Source organism: Drosophila elegans, unplaced genomic scaffold, assembly GCF_018152505.1.
Source record: "Drosophila elegans isolate 14027-0461.03 unplaced genomic scaffold, ASM1815250v1 contig_814, whole genome shotgun sequence".
NCBI classification, from domain to species: domain Eukaryota; kingdom Metazoa; phylum Arthropoda; class Insecta; order Diptera; family Drosophilidae; genus Drosophila; species Drosophila elegans.
Window position 1 is genome coordinate 13859054 of NW_024546167.1, and position 19862 is coordinate 13878915.

Genomic DNA, 19862 nt, shown 5'->3' on the forward strand with positions numbered 1-19862 from the left:
ACTTAGCGGTGGAACTTTATTCGATAGTTGAATGTTTTTTTTTGCATTGGTAATCGATATTTTTTTTAGAAAACTTAAAAATATATATAAAAAGGTTGCAACCATTTTGGGAAAAAAGGTTTTTACGAGTTTAATTTACTACTTATATCAGTATAAAATTTATTTATTTTGCAAAATTTATTTATATAAATTGCAAGAGAAATTACGAAGAGAAATTAAGAAATTAATCCTTTTTTTTTACTTCGAATGTAATAAATGCCTTTTTAAAATAATAATTTTATTCCATTCTTCGGTTATTTTAAAATTACACATTACCGGCATACTCCTTGGTATTCAAATGTATTTTACATGTAACAAATGTAATCTACACGATATTTTCATCTGTCAACTATCGGTTGCAGTTTTACATGATATTGGTATTTATGCCTTGCCACTCACACACTAAAAAAGCCGCCGCGCCTGCATGTATATTTGAACGTTTTGGCCACGGTCCCACTATTCGTTTTTCAACATTCGGAAGGTTCGGAAGTCTGCGCGCAATTTAAGCGGAAAACCAGTGTCCAATAAGATAAATCAACCTGCAGTAAAAACCCGGCATTTAAAGCGCACTTTGCAAAGTAATTTTTTCAAAGTCAAAAAGGACTCAAGGCCACGCCCCCGCCCATACAAAGCAGTGTGTGTGTGTGTGTTTTCCTAGCGCATCCGTCGTTTTGCTGTATTTGTGTGTGTATCCCGACGTCTCTTTTGCTGTCCTTTTTGCGTGGGTGTGCCAAAAAGGAGAAGAGAGAAGGAGAACCAGTGAAATTCCAGCGCATCAAAGCAAGTCAATAAAGGCCGACAACATGTCAGTTTCCTCGAACGCCTCTTCGGCCTCCAACAAGGACAGCGTGGACAGCCCCAGCAGCACCACCAACACGGACAGCTCCGAGCTGACGCACATTCTCAATCGGCGGCAGGAGATCATGGACTCGCAGGAGGCGGGCATCGAGATCCCACGCACCTTTAAGGTGGTCAACGTCTACACCGAGTTCCACGAGTTCTCCAGGAAGCAGATCAAGGACTACCAAAAGACCTTCAACACGTAAGTCACGGCCACCAATTCTGAGTAACCTTACTTTTCTTAAAGCGCATTAAGGTTTCTTTAAACAAACTTTGCTTTAATAAAGCAGCATTAAGACTTTTTTAAATATAAAACTTTTTCTTTTTAATTCAAAATTGTAGTAACAATATTTATTTTGTTCACTACAGTGGAAAAATTTGAATAACAATTTTTCAATTTTAATAAGTAAACTTTGGTTACAACTATTTAAAAAAAAAAGTTTTATCATTAATTTATAATATTAAAATAATTTATAATTTTTCTAAAGCTGTTAGGAAACGTAGTACACCTTATTATAATGTTTGTTATTTGATTAAAAGTGTTGGGTATTTGTTTAAAGATTTGAATTTAAAATGTTAATATTTACTAAAAATAAAAATTATTTTTACTAAATTAAAACATTGTTGTAGGGTTGTTCGTTGTGTATACGGTCGAAAGAAGTAACCTTCGCACTCCTTTCACCTGCAATTGCCACTTTCCCAGGCATCTCACCACATTCACGTCTCATTGGTTGGCAACAGAAAACTCAAGCGCCTAATGGGCATTTAAATTGCATTTACTACAGCCCCTCCTTGGTGCCTCCCCCTTCACCATGGTCCTCAGAGCAATGGGGCATGACTCACAAGTGTAATACTTGGGGAGCAGTATTGTCGCACACACTGGCTTATTCCCAAGTCGTGCTCCCGCCGAGCGGATCATGAGTCAAAAGTGGTTTTCTGCCCCAACACTTTCAGGCGGTTTCAATTATTACACTACAGGCGAGCTCCCCTAAGTGCGATTCCTTGTAACAAAATCCAATTTCACTAATGGCTATTTTTTATAAAAAATGTATGTTTCTTAGTATATATATACAAAAACATCAAAATCGTTAAAACCAAAACTTAACTTAATAGCGACTTTTAAATTTTCAATCGCTCAGAGACTCTAAAACATATCCCATCAATAGGCTTATTTAAATGTACAGAAATTGCATAAGGTTAGAATCAATTTTCAGTTTTCATCAAGGTACTATTAGTTAAAAAATTAGTTGTGTGGAGGATAGCGGTAAAGGTTATCAAAGATCACCTGTAATAATGCCGTACCTGTGTGCGGTTTTGCATTACCATCCCATCCGACAATGTCAGCTGTCGACTAACTGACACCTTGCAAACGAAATGTTTTCCGAGGTTTTCCCTTCCCCAGTTTCCTAGTCTTGTGGTGGATCGTATTTATGATAGCCCGACTCGGGTTTCACTCAATCAACCGCAGCAGTGTTGCGCAATGGTTTTCTGTTAGATTAAGTCTCTAGAATTGTTATTTAAATTCAAGTTGTTGGCACGTAGGGCCGTCTGGACTGATAAGTTATCAAGGCTCATCCGAATTATCTCATTTTTCATGCTGATTAGCTGAAATTTGCCAAGCACCTGTCACTTCTGAGTCTACTGATTCAACTCTTTACTCACCTGAGGTGAGGCTGAATCATCTAGCAATAAGGAAAGAATGCGAATGCCAATTAGAAGGCGTTGAATGAGTACTGATTTTGATTGTCATCTGCATTGGCCAACCAATTGGACAATTACTTTTACTGAGAGCGGGTTGTTTGGTCTCTTAGTCTTCCCCTAAAATCAGTTCCTCTGGATTTGGGTCAGAGCCTCGGGCTCTGGCAAACTGTCAAAAAGAAAACAGCCTGCATTATGGCAATGCGAACGTGTTCTGCAATTGTAATGTAATGCACCAGCAGCAAAAAGACCGAAACAGACAGAGAAAAACACAACTCCAGGCAGTCTGGGAAATACTGGGTGCATAAGCCACAAATGGCAGACAGACAAGAGACTTTTGGTCTGCGATTAGCTAATGTTGTGTGCATACAAATATGGGTAATAGGATTGGATATGGACAATTGTCATTTTGTGGTGTATAATTATAGGAAATGCCAAAAGTGGTTTTGATAAGCTACCCAAAGAATCTTTGAGTTTATATACTCAAAGACAATAACGTTTGTATTTCATCAGAGCAATTTTTATTTCAAATTTAAAGAAAACACTATATTCATGTGAGATAAGTAGGTTCTCTCAAATTCTGTAAAAACAATATCTTCGAAATAAAAAAGGGAATTTTTGTGTGATATTTCAGTAGTCCGATAAAAAAAAACCCAAATATGTTTTTATACAAACATGACTAGATCTCAAGGCATTAACAATTTTTTTATGAGGATTCAGTCTGTGATTTACTCACGTACTTTATTGAATTACCTTCCTAGACTTTAACTTTTTTTCCGTACTCAACCAAATGTCAGACATTTTACCCCTGGATGGCTCCATCTTCTTGGCTCAGCTTGCGGTCGGAACTTTTAAATAATAATAACAAAACAGAAAAAACCGGCTAAAGTAGCGCCTTTGTGCCGCGGCATTTGGCATTTCCAGTCACGTTGGGTCGTCCGGCGACTTAAATTGATGTGCTAAACTGGCAAATTTAAAGCGCTCAAACCTGAACGCTTAATTAAAATATGCGATGTGATACATTCGAGAATCGAAAGCAAAACGCCGTCTGAGTCACGCATTGAATTTGTTTTACAAAGCAATTTGTATAAACAAATCGCAACTGATTCAGCAGAGCGAGCGTCTTTCTTCGAACTTGCCGATAATCAAAATGGAAAACGCAAATGTAAACAAATTCGGTCCAAGACGTCACAGTTTCAGAGCAACTTCCCAATACGATAAAGTCCAGCATTTTACTGGCCAAGCCCTAGTGCTATTAAAGCGTATTTTTATACACTTTACGTCCCCGCCTAACCTTATCATCGCTCACGCAATGTACATATTGCTGTTTTATAGCGTCTTGGGCTTTGGTTTAGTTTCCTGCATGTTTTCCCCTTGTAATACTACGCCATTTTCCGCACGGATGTCTGCTGAATTTCAGAGATATATAGCGGCCATAACTTCCGGGAGGCGATAAACTGCAGAATTATATCGATTATGCATTTTATGGCGCCTTAAGTCTGTCGAAATAAACCATCATGGGGGAGGTCTGTCGTCTGCGTAAATCTAGCTACATCGTCTGTTTACTTGAGGAGATGATAAGCAAAAATCCCTGGGCAAACTTGGATGAAACCAACCACCACGTTTATATATCCACGCATGGCACTTCTCGTAATTATGTACATTTGATTCAATTCCGCATAAAGCTTTTTATTACATACAGTGATTACTTTATAAATAATAATTTACGCTATTCTTTTCTTTAGTAAGTAGCCAATCTAGGTAATGTAGACGTACCAATTTTTGCCAGTGTTGTCGTTATAGTTTTAATTATTATTATAACAAAAGTGAGTTACAATTAGGCTACAAGATCATTATTTTAATAATCCTCCAAATTTGGGACGGCCTGGAAGTTGTGTAGTTATTTATACTCCCACAAACCCAGCTAATTTGGCAGAAAACATAAAATTCAATTAATTGGCAAATATAAATAGCCCGGCAAAAATAGAGCTTTCAAATAGGGAGTGACCACTGTGGGCGCAGGGCTTATTGTTCACCCTTTTTCCGTTAAGGGTTCCTAGTGCTATCGATGGCAATGCTATCGTGGGCTGTTGTCGCTCGGGTTACAGTTTACAATTCGAGTTCATGGACAAAAAAGTAACGTACTCGTACGCACTTTACAATGGGGGAGGAATTGCGTTTCTGTGTGGGCTTTTATTGCGGCTACTGTGGCGAGGAGAACTTTTAATTAAGTTGCCATTGCCACCACCCATTATCACTCGGGCATAACCCCTTAACAGCCCCCTCTGCACTTATGCGAATTATATATTCCAGGGGTTGCTTTCCAGGACAATTGCATGTAAATTCTTGAAGTACTTTCTCTCCGCACAAATGCATTTGCATTCACCGCACTTTGTCTAGGTTCATTGACACGAATCTTGTTATGCACAAAATGCTGTTCGCATGCAGCTCTTTTTGGGTTCGGCAATCTCTACCGTTGGCAAGCTGGTTTTCGGGCAATCGATACCGATGCATTATCTATCCGTACACCCCGCTCATTTCCGGCTTCAGCCTCCACTTGTAATTATTTCCGCGCACATGTGCTCGACCTTTTTGCATCTGGCCAAAAATTGCAACTTGCGAAACGAAGATGTGGAATTGCAGTGAGCAGGCGACGGGCAGTCTGGCATGTCCACAAAACATGCTAAAGAAAAATAAAATAACATACAGTAAACTAGCTGACAAAGGAAAGCCAACGGCAGGCTGACAGTGGACCCCCGCTTCCTTTGCATCGACGCTTCATTGTGCGCATTGTGATTACAATTTGCGTGCTCTGCGGTTGCGGGATGACAGGCACATGTAAGGGCAAGATATTAGCATTTAAGTTTCAAAAATTAATATTAATCATAATAATAAGAAGAGATTCAACAGACAAAACTGGATAACCATAGAAGAATTATTATTTTATTCCTAGCTAAAAAAATGCTTCTGGTAGTGGAAGTATCAAACTTTCAAACGTTATATAAAAACCTCAGTTTCCTAAGATTCAATGAATCAAATAAAAAATATGACAGCCATAAATTATATCAATTTCTTCCCAAACTAAATTCATATCAATTTTCTTGCAAATTTAATAACTAAATCAATTTCAAATTAATTTAATTAAATATTATATGACAGACAAGCGCTTCAACTATCGCTAGCATGCTTATGACATGGCACTGCATTCCTATTAGATTGACCACAAATGTGTTTACATGCGCACAAATGTAGTTGCTACTGATTCAGTGTCGACTGATGTCCACTCAATTGAGGAAATATCAAATTATGTGCGAGCAAGCGACGCATCATCATCACTCATCCAGTCATTGTGTCCCCAACTTGCGGCAATTAGTCACTGCATTTACTCATTGTCCAGTTTATTTGTTTGGCTTACTTCTGTGGCGATAAGAAGTACTCGATGTTGCTGCTACTGCTGCTTCTTGTTTCCTGCAGCAACTAAAAATAATCAGAGAGGCGACCCACGCAATGCATCTTTTCCCGCTTCCCATCGCCTCTGCTTGCTCCAATTTCGAAATGTCAAAATATGGCGAGTTTATTTTAGGAATCTCCCATACACATTTCATGAGCAATTGGGAAAGGATGGGAAAGACCCCCATTAGAAGAAAGAGTCCATGTCAAAGGCAGAATGAGAAAAAAAAGTACAAATAAAGTATTACTAATTTATAAACAAGTAAAAGTCCAATAATGTTGATTATCTTTTTTTTGTTTGCTTCTTTAAGCCAAATAAATACCAATTAGGTGCTAAATTACGCAAATAAGTTATAGTGTTATGAAAAACAGTTATTACGTTTTGAATAATAAATGTTGACAAAAAAAATAGTAGCAGGTGTAATGAATTAGTTTCAAGTCATAGAAAAGAATTCAGCTGGTCAAATAACAGAAAATATCTATAATTAAGTTTACCTAAAGATACATAGTTGCTTAGGTGCCTATTTAAACATGCGGGCTCGATTACTCATACAATTAACCCCTGGCTAAATACCGCAGATCTTTATGACGGCCGTTAAATTCAAACCCCTCAGCCTACCAGTCATGTCTTTTATTTATTGATTTACTATTTTACATACCGCTGTTTGCGCAGGCAATGTGCACAGGTGCATGTTTGGTTTCGAAACAGAAAACAGTCAGGTGAGTGAGACGATCCAGGCGAACAGGCCAACATCGGCCGATATAAACAAGCGATTGTGTATGCAAGACAGCGCTTTTGAACATTTTTCGTTTCGATTCGGCCACAATAGATGAGAGACAAGGTACTCTGTAGTACCTCGCATCGCTATAGTGATGAAACCCGCCCTATGAAGACATGCGGTGTATTTTAAGCGTCTGCAGCAGTCGTTTAACCGTTACCATAAAGTTCAAGAACTTGACGCGTTTCTAACTGCAAAAGCGTTAGAGTTTGCATCAAAATCCGGCTCCCTTTGGCATTAACCCGCTTGAACATCGAGGGCACAAAAACTCCATTCACAATAGAAGCTGCAGTTGCGAGGCATTAGGCCGCTTAATAGAGAAAACCTGTGTTCAATAAAGTAATTGCACCTTGCTAGTTACAACAAAGGGTAAATTGTTAGCAATACTATAAATTAGAAAAATTAATAGTGCCTTTATAGACTGCATTTATAGCCTAATAATTTCAAAATATTTAGAGCTAAAATAAACTAGTGATAGTGATTATAAAATCAAATCATAAAATTTTAGAAACCACATGTTTAGGCATTTCAAAATATATAAACATGTCATGGGCAATTCAAAAAACGTTTAAAACCAACAAAACAGGAGGGGATGTGTTCTGATTAGCCGTTGCTATTATTGTAACCACAGCTGTTTACAAAGTACTAGGCAAAGCACATGCATAGATAAATTTACGATGCAAATTGCGGCAGGCATAAACGGCAACACCAATAACAATGGCCAGCTGACCCCGTTATTTGTTGAACTGTACACGAAAAACCGATAAAGAAAATGAAAATCGCATGCATATATAGCATATAGCATATGGCCCTGCCACAACAACAACAACAACATCGGGCCAACATGCAATGGGGCAGAAAGATGTACGACACCCCCAAAAACCTCGAAGTGTGAAGTTGTTCGATTCATTGGAATGAAAACAATCAATAAAAATTAGGCTAAATGCGGTGGGAGGCTGTGGGAGGTGGGAGTTGTTGCCACAGAGCCACAGCAGGTGTTTTTAATACGTACATGGGAAAATATATTTTAATTTAAATATTGTTTATAAAAAAATTAAGAAAAATACCATTTTCAGGAATTTGTTTGTTTAGTTAGAATAATAGTAAAGAATCTTGTAAACTGTACAAATCATACTTATTATTATGAATACTTCAGGGGTCCATTAAATAATTAAAATTTTAAGTCAAATTCTTATTTTAATTCTACAAAACCTGGGATTATAAATAGTTGCCAAATCTTATTTTCCAATTTTGTTAATCATTAGTGAAATTGTTCTTTATTTGTACGAAAGAATCCAAATGCATCCCACCCACGTGACTACCCCCTGTTGGTGCTAAATTGATGTGATATATGATTTAATAAACACAAGCAGGGGCTTGATTAATTGAATCGAACGGCTGAAGTTGTTGGCGTTTCGGCGTCTATTGTGAGCCACCGGCAATTGAAACGAAAGCCAGACAACAACAACACGATTAATGTGAACGAAAACAACATGAAACCGGCAGGCGAAAAGCTAAGGCGAAAAGCAAAAGTGCCACCAATTGTCACATTGACGCAACTCGAAGCTGAAGAAAAGAGTGCAATTGGAGTTAATTAAAGAGGCGATAGCGTAACACTGGCCACCGTTAATTGCCCATCGTGGATGTTGGCCGAAACGCGTCGTGGTGGTGACACCTAGCCATCATTGCCAGACACGCCTGAGATGATACCATTTTCATTCCATCTCGACTAATTACTTTCACTCTCGTTTTATTTTCCCCCCACGAAGACACGCAATTTGTCGATACGGATTCAATTATTTATGAAACGAAAGCGAAACTTCAATTGCACGGTGTAATCTAATAGATACTATTTACTATTTCGTCATTACGTGGCGGCTTCTAGGCGAACGAGAAATCGAAACTGAAAGTTGCGACTATTGGGTAACAACGACGACGTCGACGAGCTGTTCATCTGTGTGTATCCGTTCGCGGGTAATGGGTATTTATTGTCATATGAGTGGCTGAGAGGTTGCTGCTTCCTTGGCTGCCGTTTGGCGGCGTATTTTTAGCCAGAGCCCCAACTAGTTTAACTAGTTTTCATGATGATGATCATCAGCATCCTTCGGCTAGCTCGCAAGGTCGCTGGTTCGGGAGCCTGTGCAACTAGTTTCCGCAACATGGTTGCTCATCTGCCGCCCGCAGCAACACGCGATTTATCCAGACGACAGCAGCGCGCTTCTTGCGTTTTCTCTTTTAATATATTACACAATTAGATAGTAAATGGGGTTTATTTACATTTCCATCGCGATTTCCTGCCCGCACTTTGGCGGAAGTTTGAACCTTTGACTTGCCGATTTCGGTCGTCGAACTTGCGATAAACAAACTGAAATCGTGAGGGAAATTCTCCAAAACTTTGTCGTAAAGGGAGGATGTCAGTTTTTGCCGCCACATCATTGTAAACAAAATTGTAGATCAACTTAATACATAATAGATGAAAGTATTACATAAATAACATATGAATTAAAAATAAGGAATAGTAAATATTTTCTTGGTTGGTTTTGATGAAAAATACAAACCAAAGTCGAAATAAGTAATAAATAAAAAATAATTATTACGAAAATACAAATTTATAATAACTTTGTTATAATAAACAAAAGAATTAGCATTGGAAATAATATATTTTGTTTGTTTTACAAGTTACTAACGTTAATATCACTATATTATCCGATCACCTTTGCCAAACAATTTAAGACATCTAATTTGGCTTGCAGATTACATGATTTCGTGTAATTTATGGGTCGGCTCCTTGGTGCTATTGTTTCGTCCGTTGCTGTTGTGTGCAAATTTTGCCTGAAATTGGGTTGCTTGCCAACCGCAAGGCCCCCAAAAAACCCCTGCCCCCCTACAATTTTCTCAAACATCGAGCCAAGCGACCTCTGACGCCAGTGCACCCACGTTTGCATTATCGATTGCTAATCCCCGACATTGGCGGCCTCCGGCAGTCTCGTGTCTCGCGGTTGGTCAATGACCGGTTCAATTTCTCGATATTCTCTCACCCTTCTCCGTTGTCGATTCTCTGACTGCTGACTAATTGATTTGCATGTTTTATCTTTCGCTTTTTCCAGGTACGATACGGCTCGCGATGGTTTCTTGGATCTGCAGGAGCTGAAGTTCATGATGGAGAAGCTGGGTGCACCGCAGACCCATTTGGGACTCAAGCAGATGATTGCCGAGGTGGACGAGGATAACGATGGCAAGATCTCGTTCCGGGAGTTCCTGCTGATCTTTAGGAAGGCCCAGGCCGGTGAACTGGATTCAGATTCTGGGCTTAATCAGCTGGCCCGACTCACCGAAATCGATGTGGAGCAGGTGGGCGTGAGCGGAGCCAAGAACTTCTTCGAGGCGAAAATTGAGCAGCAGTTGCGAACGAATAAGTTCCACGATGAGATCCGGGCAGAGCAGGAGGATCGCCGGCGCGAGGAGGAGGAGCGGGCCCAGAGGCGCCAGCAGTTCCAGCAGCGGGCGGCGGTCTTCCAGTAGAGGATTGATTTACTTCCCCGTAGTCTAGCGCGTAATTATCTGGCGTAGGTTAATCGAATGTGGCACTGATCCCGGGAGAAGAGGATACGCTTCGTACAAGCAGAAGGCATTTTTCAAGCATCACATACAGTAATAATATCCATAATAATCGCCCCATACATATACACTCGATTTGTTGGTTAAAACATCATAGGAATTGAATGTTATCTTTGGACAATATAAAGTAAAAAATTAGTAATACCTATAACATAACTTTAACTTATTCATTTATAACGTTTAATTCCTAGTATATATTTTTTATAATCCACCCAAATCGAGCCACTCTAGCCCTCACATAAGCATACATGCGTACATAGATAACGATCATACCAAAAGCGTATTTATAGTTAACCTTTAGTTAAGTGAAAAATATTTTAGTTTAAGACCTATTTTATTGTTTGGTGTTGCGCAAAATATCTTTGTTGAACTACGTTTACCCTTGACGGTTGCCCAAAATTTATGTTTCTTTACCTTATTATGATTTTGTACTTGTAGTGCCATTTTTATTTTCTTCGTTTTAATTTTGTTAATAAAAACGGAAATCAATAGTTACGTTAAGCAAATCAATTCGTGAAATTCAACCTACTTTGTACATAAAAAACCTACGTTGGCAGTCAATCCTAGTTTCAGTTGTACTAAGTTGGAATACACACATATGTGGAATATGCAATTAAGTTTCGATTACAGTATTTCATGTTTAATGTTAGCAATTAAAGCAATACTAATGCGTTAATTACGAATACACAAGAAAATACACGTACTTTTAGAGAGCGTTTAACACAAACTTATACTGCAATTTAAATAAATAAATGTATATAATACAAAATGATTTTAATGCTTTTTAATGTTTATTTTGAGCTTTAAAATGTTTTGAGACCTTGTTCCTGATTAGTCAAGCGCATTTCCAATGTGTTGGTACATCAATTAACTTTATCATCAGAGCTCTTGACATGCCTCAATTTCCTTCACGCTGCGAACTCTTTATCACCTTCGTGGCTATAGTGTGAGACCACCAACTAAGTACCCCATGGAGTGGCTTTATGCTACTGCTGACATGTATAACAAGTCCATGTGTAATAATAGAGCAATTGTTGAGAAGAATTTTTAGTGACGTTATATCTTCATCTTTTGAAACTTGACTTACTTTGAAGGCCATATCTATTGATCAAGCATTTTTGCTGATAGTAATTTCCATTTTACTTTCATGTCCTGGTCTTCTGTTTACTCTCCGGCATTTGGCCCTTTTCGGAGGGAATGTCTGCACCTCAGCATATCGCATTTCAGGGCATAGCGATGCTGGCAGACGGGACACTCGTGCGGCTTGAGCTGCAGGTGGTAGCCCTTAATGTGTTGGGATAGTCCGTTGCGTCGCTTGAAGACTCGCTCGCAGATGCCGCACTTGTGCTGTCGCTCCGTCGAGTGGGTGATGTTATGCTGACGTAGTCCGTTCAGCGATCCAAATGACTTTTTACAAATATTGCACACAAAAATCTGGGCGGGCGTGACTTTCTTTTTGGAATTCAATAACATCTGGTCCTTTGTTTTTGATTTTTTGGGCCTGCAATTGACTTCGTGACGACGATATAGGCGCCAGTGGGCAAAGGCGATGGCCTGGCAGTGGCGGCACTTGAAGCTCTGAATGCGGCGATGGTTTCTAAGCGACATCGATTGACAAATGTACCGCATATGCTGCCGAAGTCCCAAGCGGGACCGAAATAACTTCAGGCAACCACAACAGCGAACGAAAAAGTTGGGTATTAGCTTAACGAAGTGGGCTTCTATACGACGATGGTGGTGTAACTTTCTTAAACTGGAAAATCTTTTCCTGCATATCCGGCAATCGAAAGATTTTCTACGCTTCTTCCTAGAAGTTTTCATTTTCTGGCATTTCAGATGCAATTTCCGATATTTAGCAGCCAGTTTAGCATAGTTTGCAGTCGCTACATCCAGCTGAGGATCGGGAACAGGTGCTGTTAGTTGGGTAGCAGTGGAGATGAGATCCTTATGATGCATGAAACTGCTTTGCATGTCCAGGATATCAATCTTTTTCCTAGGTTGCGTGGATATGGGACTATTCTGCCATCCTGGCTGCCAGTAATCCAATTGTTCGGTTGCCACAAATCCCCTATTGCCCTCCAGTTTCATGGGAGGGTTCAATGGCAAGCTGGACAGGCTAATGTTCATTGGAGGAACACTCACCATAGGTGTAATATTGCTATGGCAATGGGTAAAATGCTGATTTAAACTATCTATAGTTATAAATTTAGCAGAGCACAAGGTGCAGTTGTGCAGCCGAAAGGCAGCCGAGGATTCGACCACACTATCGTTTAGCACTACAATGTTGGGTTTGACTGAAGTGGGAGGAGCCGGTGGTGGCAGCAGTTCGCAGATCAAAGGATTGGGTATCTGGCTCACGTTGGTCACAATGGGTTTGCAGGACCTGGGTTCAGGTGCCGAAAGAGGAGGTATAAGATCCTGAAGCGGTGGCGGATCGGCAAGCGGAGGACCAATATCTGGTGCCGTTTCCGCCCCCTCCACCTTCTCAGTTTTGTACTGATGCGGAGGAAGTTGCCACTCCTCCTTGGCGTAATTGTGCTCCTCGGTCAGGAGCTCATTTTGCAGCATTTCATTGGCCGTTCTTCCGGGTTGCACTCTCTCCGACTGGCCCACATCCGCGTCGTCCGGAATGTTTATAAAGGGATCATCTAGGTTGATGATCTCCATGATATCACAGTTGTTGATAATGTCCTGGGAATTGAGCATGGGAAAATCGCAGAACTGGAACTTTTGCTCCGTTTCCTCTTGATCGCAGCCCTCGTCCTGCTCCAAGCCCATGTCCAGTTCGTCGGGGAACAGATTGTCCAGATTGTCGCAGGCCTCTTGTTTCACACGGACAAGCGGTTCCTGTTTGATCTTCAACTGGCGACGATATTTCCTTTGCAGTTCACTTTGGGCCAGCATCACCACATCGATGAATTGGGAAAAGCGCTCCAGCAGCAGACAGCACTCCTTGCATATATCCTTGGGCAAGGTGTCGTCCTGCAGGATCTGGAGCGTAGGAAAGCATTTCTGGATCATGCCAAAGAGCTCGAAACTCTTGTCGAACGAGGAGCAATTGGTGGCGGAGGAGCCACAAAAGCGACAAGTGGCTTTAACACCTGTTGCCGGTGATTCGGCGGCACTGGCGAGGGTTTGTTTGTGATTTGGCCTGCTGCTGGGGGACACCTGTAGCAAATGGACATGCTGGGGGTTCTCATCCGGAACTCTAACCGAGGGCACAGCACTCTTTTTAAGTGTTTTCCTGTTATTACTGCAATTGAAGTCCTCATCGACAAAGTGACGACTGCACAATGCACTCCATTTGGAAGGCATCCACTGACCACTCCTTTGCGTAAAGTCCTTCCACTTCTGGAGGAGATCTTTCCGTTTAAAGGGGAATCTTGAAGAGAAATGGAGTTGGGGTAAATTCCAGTAGGAAAATTTGTTTTTCTAACCTGTGGAAGGAAATGCTGCCAGCGTGAACATATTTATGGCTGCAATTTATTACGGCGCAGTGGGCCGGCATCTTTGGAGTTTTATTTGACCAGGTAATCAAAATTAATTGTTAAATTCTACTGTTTTGTTTATAAAATGTTTGCCGCGCAGCTGTTATTGTTTTGCTTCTGCCATAGTTAGTGCTGTAAAGTGCTGCAGATGGTTTGTTGAGCTATTTTCAGCTATTTTTAGTGTTGATTAACGACTAATCAGAAAATTGGTCAGCTGGCCACATTAAAGCTTATCAACAAAAAAACAGCTGACACATCTGGTCTACCCCACCACCCACTTTACCATTAATCCGTCACACTTATCAATTAGCGCGTTTATGACTGTCCCCCGACCCCAAAAACGCCCAGATGCTCGTCCCGTGAACATATTTATTTTCTCTCGCCGCACGGAGAACTTCCACGGGCTTCAGTCTGTCGATACGCTCGGAGGCGGTCTGTACGCACAATTTGGCGCAGGAGACGGCAAGGTCAGGCAAGGTCTTTGTTTGGACTGGCGAAAAATCCGAATTGTACTCGTGTGTGAGGGTGGTGAAAGGAGAAAGCAAGAGAAATGTCACAGGTGCGACTGTTGGTACAAGGATTGCGGCGGGGACTGCTCAATGGGGGCGTAGCCACGCCCCACGACTCCGCTGCCCAGGTAGCGACCCAAAAACGAAACAGCTCAACGACCTGCGGGTAAGTCTCATTGGAATCCGATAAGACTCTCTCAATTTCGGGTGTGTTCCGATCTTCAGATGCTTTTAAAGGTTTGCGGATTTAGATACTTTTCATCGTTTGCAGATTGAAATTCATTTCACCGTTTGCAGATACAACTATTATTTACGGTCATAAGATAGCTACTTCATTCGGACATTATTTGTCCTCAATAACACTCAATTAAATGCTTAACCAACTCGTTTATTTTAGAAATAATCGTTTAACAAAATTGGGACAAACTGCATAATCTAAAAACCAACATATAATATTTATAAATTTTCGAAATACTATCAATTGGCTTAAAAGGTTTCTAGGGCAATAAAAGTTTTGTTAGACCACAAACTATAAGAAAAATCCTTTTTCCTTCCTTATCTAAAATAAGATAAGATTTAGAGTCAAAATAAAGTAAAAGATACTAACTATACGACGTATTTTTTATGAGATATCAAAAGCCGAAACCTACTCAATCATGGTGTGTGGTTATTATCGTATTTCTACATTTCTTCCCATCAGAGATTATGATCTGGTTGTGGTTGGTGGTGGTATTGTTGGCGCTGCCTCTGCCCGAGAGATCCTCCTGCGTCATCCTACCCTGAAAGTGGCAATCTTGGAAAAAGAGTCGAAGCTGGCAAAGCACCAGAGTGGACACAACTCCGGAGTCATCCATGCCGGCATTTACTATAAGCCCGGAACCCTGAAAGCCCGCCTTTGTGTGGAGGGCATGCACTTGGCGTACGCCTATTTGGATGAGCACAAGATCCCGTACAAGAAGACCGGCAAACTGATTGTGGCCACGGATGAGAAGGAGGTGAAGCTGCTGGAGGATCTGGAGAAGCGTGGCATTGCCAACAATGTTCCGGACCTGAGGATGATCGAAGGCTGTGAGATCCAGGAGATCGAACCTTATTGCCAGGGGCTAAAGGCTCTCCACAGTCCGCACACCGGAATCGTTGACTGGGGACTGGTTACGCAGCATTATGGCCAGGATTTCAAACGGTCTGGTGGTGACATCTTTCTGGATTTCAATGTCAGCAAGTTCAGCGAGACCAAGGAGGGCACCGATTACCCGGTGACCATTCATGGCGCTACACCCGGACAAACGGTGCGCACCAAGAACGTCCTGACCTGCGGTGGACTGCAATCCGATCTGCTGGCTGAGAAGACAGGGTGCCTCAGAGATCCCCGGATTGTGCCGTTCCGCGGGGAGTACTTGCTGCTGAGCAAGGAGAAGCAGCATATGGTCAAGGGTAATATTTATCCGGTGCCCGATCCACGCTTCCCCTTCCTGGGAGTTCACTTCACGCCGCGAATGGACGGGTCCGTCTGGCTGGGACCAAATGCCGTATTGGCCCTGAAGCGAGAGGGTTACACGTAAGTCTTATTTTGGCATTGGGCATTTTGGCAAGGACTCTACTGACCACTTCGCTGTTTCGCCTCCTTTCAGCTGGGGTGACATTAATCTTTTCGAACTATTCGACGCCCTGCGCTATCCGGGCTTCGTTAAGATGGCCAGCAAATACATCGGCTTTGGGCTGAGCGAGATGTCCAAGTCGTGGTTCATCAATCTGCAAATCAAGGCGCTGCAAAAGTACATCCCGGACGTCACAGAGTACGACATCCAACGCGGCCCCGCAGGAGTGCGGGCCCAGGCCATGGATCTGCAGGGCAACCTGGTGGACGACTTTGTCTTTGATCGTGGCGAGGGATCCGGACCGCTGGCCAAGCGGGTGCTCCACTGCAGAAATGCACCGTCGCCGGGAGCGACCAGCAGTCTGGCCATCGCCAAGATGATAGCCGACAAGATCGAGACAGAGTTCTCCATCGGCAAGTGATAACGAAAATTATAAAAAAAATTCAATCAAAAGACCAAAATTATCCGGAAATCACAATATGCCCAAAATTCTGCCTTTATAGGGTATCAGTAACCACTGATCTGAGTATTTTGCATTTTGTTTTTGTTGTTGCATATTTTGTATTAAAATTAACAATTAAAGAAGTTTTAACTATTTTTAAAGCTAATTTTTAATTCAGTTCGAGGATGTGTCGGTTCTTCCTTTGCGGCGAAACCTCGTCCTTGATGCCCAGCACCTTGATCCGTTTATGTAAAGAGTTCTCCTCTAAGCTAGATTGAATCATTTGTCGACACTTTTCGTTCAATATTTTTAGACCATTTGCTGCATGCTGACGCATTTGAGGGTCACACGACTCCTCCGCTTCGATGGCCCTCAAAAGCCGATAAATGGGAAGAAGCATTTCCTGGTAGTCCAGCAGATTGTCCATGCCATTTAACAGTTCAGCTAAAACCAAGACTGCTGCCCGCTTAGCAGGCACATAGCCTCCCGTAGATAACTCGTTGTTTACCAGTTGAAGAAGCTCCTGGAAGAAGTTCTGAACCTGATAGGCCAAGAGACGACAAAGCTGGGCGAGATTGGCGAACGCTGACATCCGAAATTCGGGAACATGGGAGCGGGATCCATGCATGAAGCAATTAAGAAGTACAGCCTTGTATCGATAGCAAAGAGGACCTAAAAGGAACAAGAATGACAATCTGTGTTTAAACATTTAAAGTAAAGTTGCTACTTACCTAACTCCTGTGCCACTTTCAAGATAGCTTCACCAACAACCAATCGGTAGTCTAACTCAGCTGTATCCGACAGATATTCGTCACTCAGCTTGTCCAGCACTTCAGACTCCATCACATGAACCAACGACACAAAGAGCCGAACGCAATTAAGGAAGGTGTAGGATTCCTTATCCTTAAGAGTGGTCAAAGCCAAAGCTATTATAAGATGACCCTGCGCCATGGTTGCGGGATCCCTTTTCTTAAGCAAATCCATTATCATCTGAATGCCATAAACCTGCAGGTGGGACTGCTTCTCTTCTATCAGGGAGCGAGCTTTTTGAAAGGGTTGTATTTTCACAGCTTCACTTGGGCGCCAAGCCCCTTTGATTAATGTAAGCAGCGATTGTACAGATTGCTGGATGAGAGGATTGGAGGACTGGCCAGCCAACTGCTGCAGTTGCTCCTTCAGTTCTGTACTGCTTTCTGAGAGCCGAATATCCTCACTACCCTCAAGAAGTTCCTGCAAAAGATTTAGAACGAGTAGTAAAATTTGGTCCGTCGTCTCTTGCTCTTCAGATCGGTTCAGTAATAAATCCTTTAATATAAGCAAAAACTCCTTGGTGTGCAGGGCTAGCTGAGCTCTCAATGGTTGGTGGGCCACCATTTGGTTAAGTGCAATAAGCAAATCTAGCTTTAGTTGATACTTGGAGTGCAGAAAGTCCTTGAGTTCTGTTTCAGATGAAATAAAATCTACACGGCTTAAAGGCTTCGTCTCCCTAAGCTGGCTGCCCATAAAACCCAAAAGGGCCAGGAAAACATTGCAGGTAAGGGAATGGTGAGAGCTTGATACAAGCAGTCCAGGCAATATCCTGCCCATATCATGATCTGCTTGGTGATCCTTGTGAGCTACTTTAACCTCAACTTGATTGGAGTTTGCAGAGGGCAGGATAAGAATTCTTGGATGAAGGCACTTCCAAGGAGGTTCCTCTTCAATTTCCCACGCAAACAATCTTTTGAGAATTTCAGGCAACTCCTTTTCCCGATCTCTGTTATCCAAACAACGTGAGATGATTCCAGAAAGTTGCGACGTTGCTGGTAGTTCCAAAGGTAAACTGTCGTAGAGTTGAAGCAGCAGTGGAAGGTAAGGAATTAGTAAATTACTGGGTAAGCAAGCCACGCTGGAGGAGCAGAATAGTTGCTGCCAGAAGAGAATGCAATTGCAGAGTTCCTGGTGATCCATTAAGATGAGGCCACTAATGACATCTTCTGGGTTTGTAAGGGTTTTCCAGTCGTTCGATAATATTTCCTCTATCTGCTTCTGATTTGTTTCATTTAAATCGTAGAGCCTTCGAAGGGTAAGGATGCCGGCACACATTTTGTCCGCATCTTGGAGGTAGAATTTACAATATTCCAGCACTTGGAGAATCATCTTCTGCTGGGCCAGTTGAGAGAATCCTTTTCGAGCCACAATGTTAGCAACTATTTCCGCATTTCTTGTAGGACTAACATTGGGAGTTTGTTGCAGCGCATCCACAAAACTTCCAAATCCTTGGGGTGAGTTTAGTTTTCGCAAGAGTTGATGGTGCAACAATTTTGCCAAAGGAGTGCAGAGGGGAGTTGCTTTCAAGAGCAATATGTGGCGAAAGAAATCTGACTTGGATTCCTGTTGCCACAGGTAGGAAATGGCCTTATCCAGATGCTCAGAATCCTCCTGAACGCGTAGACTCATAATGGCCGCCAGGAGATCCCTTTGCACCAACTCCATGGAGTTTGCTATGTGAAACTGCCGAATGGGTAGTAGATTTACAAAGAATTGAATGCTGAGGAGAAGCAGGGATGGATTTGCCTTGACTTTGCCTTGCGCCTCATGGAATATAGGCGACTTGTAGAAATCCTCATGAAGCTGACATCGAAGTGAGTAGTAAGACAATTCCTGGGTAGCCTGGATGCAAAGTTTGAGGTGTGCCACTGATATAAGGTCCTCCTTTGCGTCGCTATGAAAATTAATATTCTTGGTGATCGAATAAAGCACATGTTGCAGTCTCACTATATAGGATATAGTCGGTTCTATCCCTGGATCTATAGTAGATTTCTGCTCCGCTGTTAACTGATATTCCACGCATAATTCTTGCAATTGCTGATCCACCTCAAGATTGGCATATTTTTGTAATATAAGCAGGTTGCTGGCCAATGCATCTGGAGTTTCGAAGTTATTTGCGTTATTTGCCTTATTTGCTGCAATGATAGCATAACTAAAGTGGCAGAAGGTATTAAAATAATTCTACCCAATTACCTAGAGCCTTATTGAACTTTAAATTCTCCAAAAGCGCAAAGTATTTAGCCGTATTTATCATTGTTATCACAGTAAATTACAAATTTGCAAAATTCGCGACCATTTCTGCTAGAGATGAGTGTTTACATGGATGCAATTGCAATCGATAACAAAGACGCAGAACGCCGATAAAGTGTTGGCAATATAACATTTGAAGGATAGGTTTTTATTTTTTGCCAACTTTGCATTATTTTTATATTTATGAAATAATGACGTTTTATTAATATTTAGTTGAAAATTATTTAGCTTTTATCCATTTTTATACGATATTAAACGTATGGCTACTTCAGTCCCCGCAATTTAGCTACTTTTTGCCAATCGATAGTTGGCTGCACTGCCCGCGGATTGCGCATCTGACT

At 41.6% G+C, this 19862-nt stretch overlaps 4 protein-coding genes across 6 annotated transcripts; 2 read left to right on the forward strand and 2 right to left on the reverse strand.

The window, feature by feature from the left end:
- Positions 1 to 490: 490 nt before the first annotated feature.
- LOC108138819 (EF-hand domain-containing protein D2 homolog) lies at positions 491 to 11196 on the forward strand. Its single transcript, XM_017261317.2, has 2 exons — positions 491 to 1081; positions 9914 to 11196. The coding sequence occupies exons 1-2, from the start codon at positions 843 to 845 to the stop codon at positions 10326 to 10328; spliced, it is 654 nt and encodes a 217-aa protein (XP_017116806.1). The 5' UTR covers positions 491 to 842; the 3' UTR covers positions 10329 to 11196.
- Positions 11197 to 11286: 90 nt separating this feature from the next.
- On the reverse strand, positions 11287 to 14023 carry LOC108138820. 3 transcript variants are annotated; one of them, XR_005977920.1, is made up of 3 exons: positions 13862 to 14023; positions 11512 to 13806; positions 11287 to 11413 (listed from the first exon to the last, which is right to left on the reverse strand). XR_005977920.1 is itself a non-coding variant. In XM_017261318.2 (2 exons), exons 1-2 carry the CDS (start codon positions 13930 to 13932, stop codon positions 11589 to 11591), a joined length of 2289 nt encoding a protein of 762 aa, XP_017116807.1. In that variant the 5' UTR covers positions 13933 to 14023; the 3' UTR covers positions 11287 to 11588. The 3 variants fall into 3 exon arrangements, 1 of the variants encoding a protein (XP_017116807.1); XR_005977919.1 differs by having other exon boundaries at positions 11287 to 11416; XM_017261318.2 differs by having other exon boundaries at positions 11287 to 13806.
- Positions 14024 to 14185: 162 nt separating this feature from the next.
- On the forward strand, positions 14186 to 16616 carry LOC108138817 (L-2-hydroxyglutarate dehydrogenase, mitochondrial). Its single transcript, XM_017261316.2, has 3 exons — positions 14186 to 14587; positions 15122 to 15979; positions 16053 to 16616. Exons 1-3 carry the CDS (start codon positions 14463 to 14465, stop codon positions 16438 to 16440), a joined length of 1371 nt encoding a protein of 456 aa, XP_017116805.1. The 5' UTR covers positions 14186 to 14462; the 3' UTR covers positions 16441 to 16616.
- On the reverse strand, positions 16512 to 19583 carry LOC108138816 (transport and Golgi organization protein 6). Its single transcript, XM_017261315.2, has 3 exons — positions 19465 to 19583; positions 17193 to 19406; positions 16512 to 17133 (listed from the first exon to the last, which is right to left on the reverse strand). Exons 1-3 carry the CDS (start codon positions 19523 to 19525, stop codon positions 16631 to 16633), a joined length of 2778 nt encoding a protein of 925 aa, XP_017116804.1. The 5' UTR covers positions 19526 to 19583; the 3' UTR covers positions 16512 to 16630.
- Between the last annotated feature and the right edge of the window lie 279 nt (positions 19584 to 19862).

Coding starts and splice junctions, on each gene's coding strand:
- LOC108138819 (XM_017261317.2), top strand. CDS start 843: ATGTCAGTTTCCTCGAACGCCTCTTCGGCCTCCAACAAGGACAGCGTG. Junction 1,082..9,913: donor TACCAAAAGACCTTCAACAC/GTAAGTCACGGC, acceptor CGCTTTTTCCAG/GTACGATACGGCTCGCGATG.
- LOC108138820 (XM_017261318.2), bottom strand. CDS start 13,932: ATGCCGGCCCACTGCGCCGTAATAAATTGCAGCCATAAATATGTTCAC. Junction 13,807..13,861: donor GGCAGCATTTCCTTCCACAG/GTTAGAAAAACA, acceptor TTTCTCTTCAAG/ATTCCCCTTTAAACGGAAAG.
- LOC108138817 (XM_017261316.2), top strand. CDS start 14,463: ATGTCACAGGTGCGACTGTTGGTACAAGGATTGCGGCGGGGACTGCTC. Junction 14,588..15,121: donor AACAGCTCAACGACCTGCGG/GTAAGTCTCATT, acceptor TCTTCCCATCAG/AGATTATGATCTGGTTGTGG. Junction 15,980..16,052: donor CTGAAGCGAGAGGGTTACAC/GTAAGTCTTATT, acceptor GCCTCCTTTCAG/CTGGGGTGACATTAATCTTT.
- LOC108138816 (XM_017261315.2), bottom strand. CDS start 19,525: ATGATAAATACGGCTAAATACTTTGCGCTTTTGGAGAATTTAAAGTTC. Junction 19,407..19,464: donor AAAGTTCAATAAGGCTCTAG/GTAATTGGGTAG, acceptor CTATCATTGCAG/CAAATAAGGCAAATAACGCA. Junction 17,134..17,192: donor GAAAGTGGCACAGGAGTTAG/GTAAGTAGCAAC, acceptor TGTTCCTTTTAG/GTCCTCTTTGCTATCGATAC.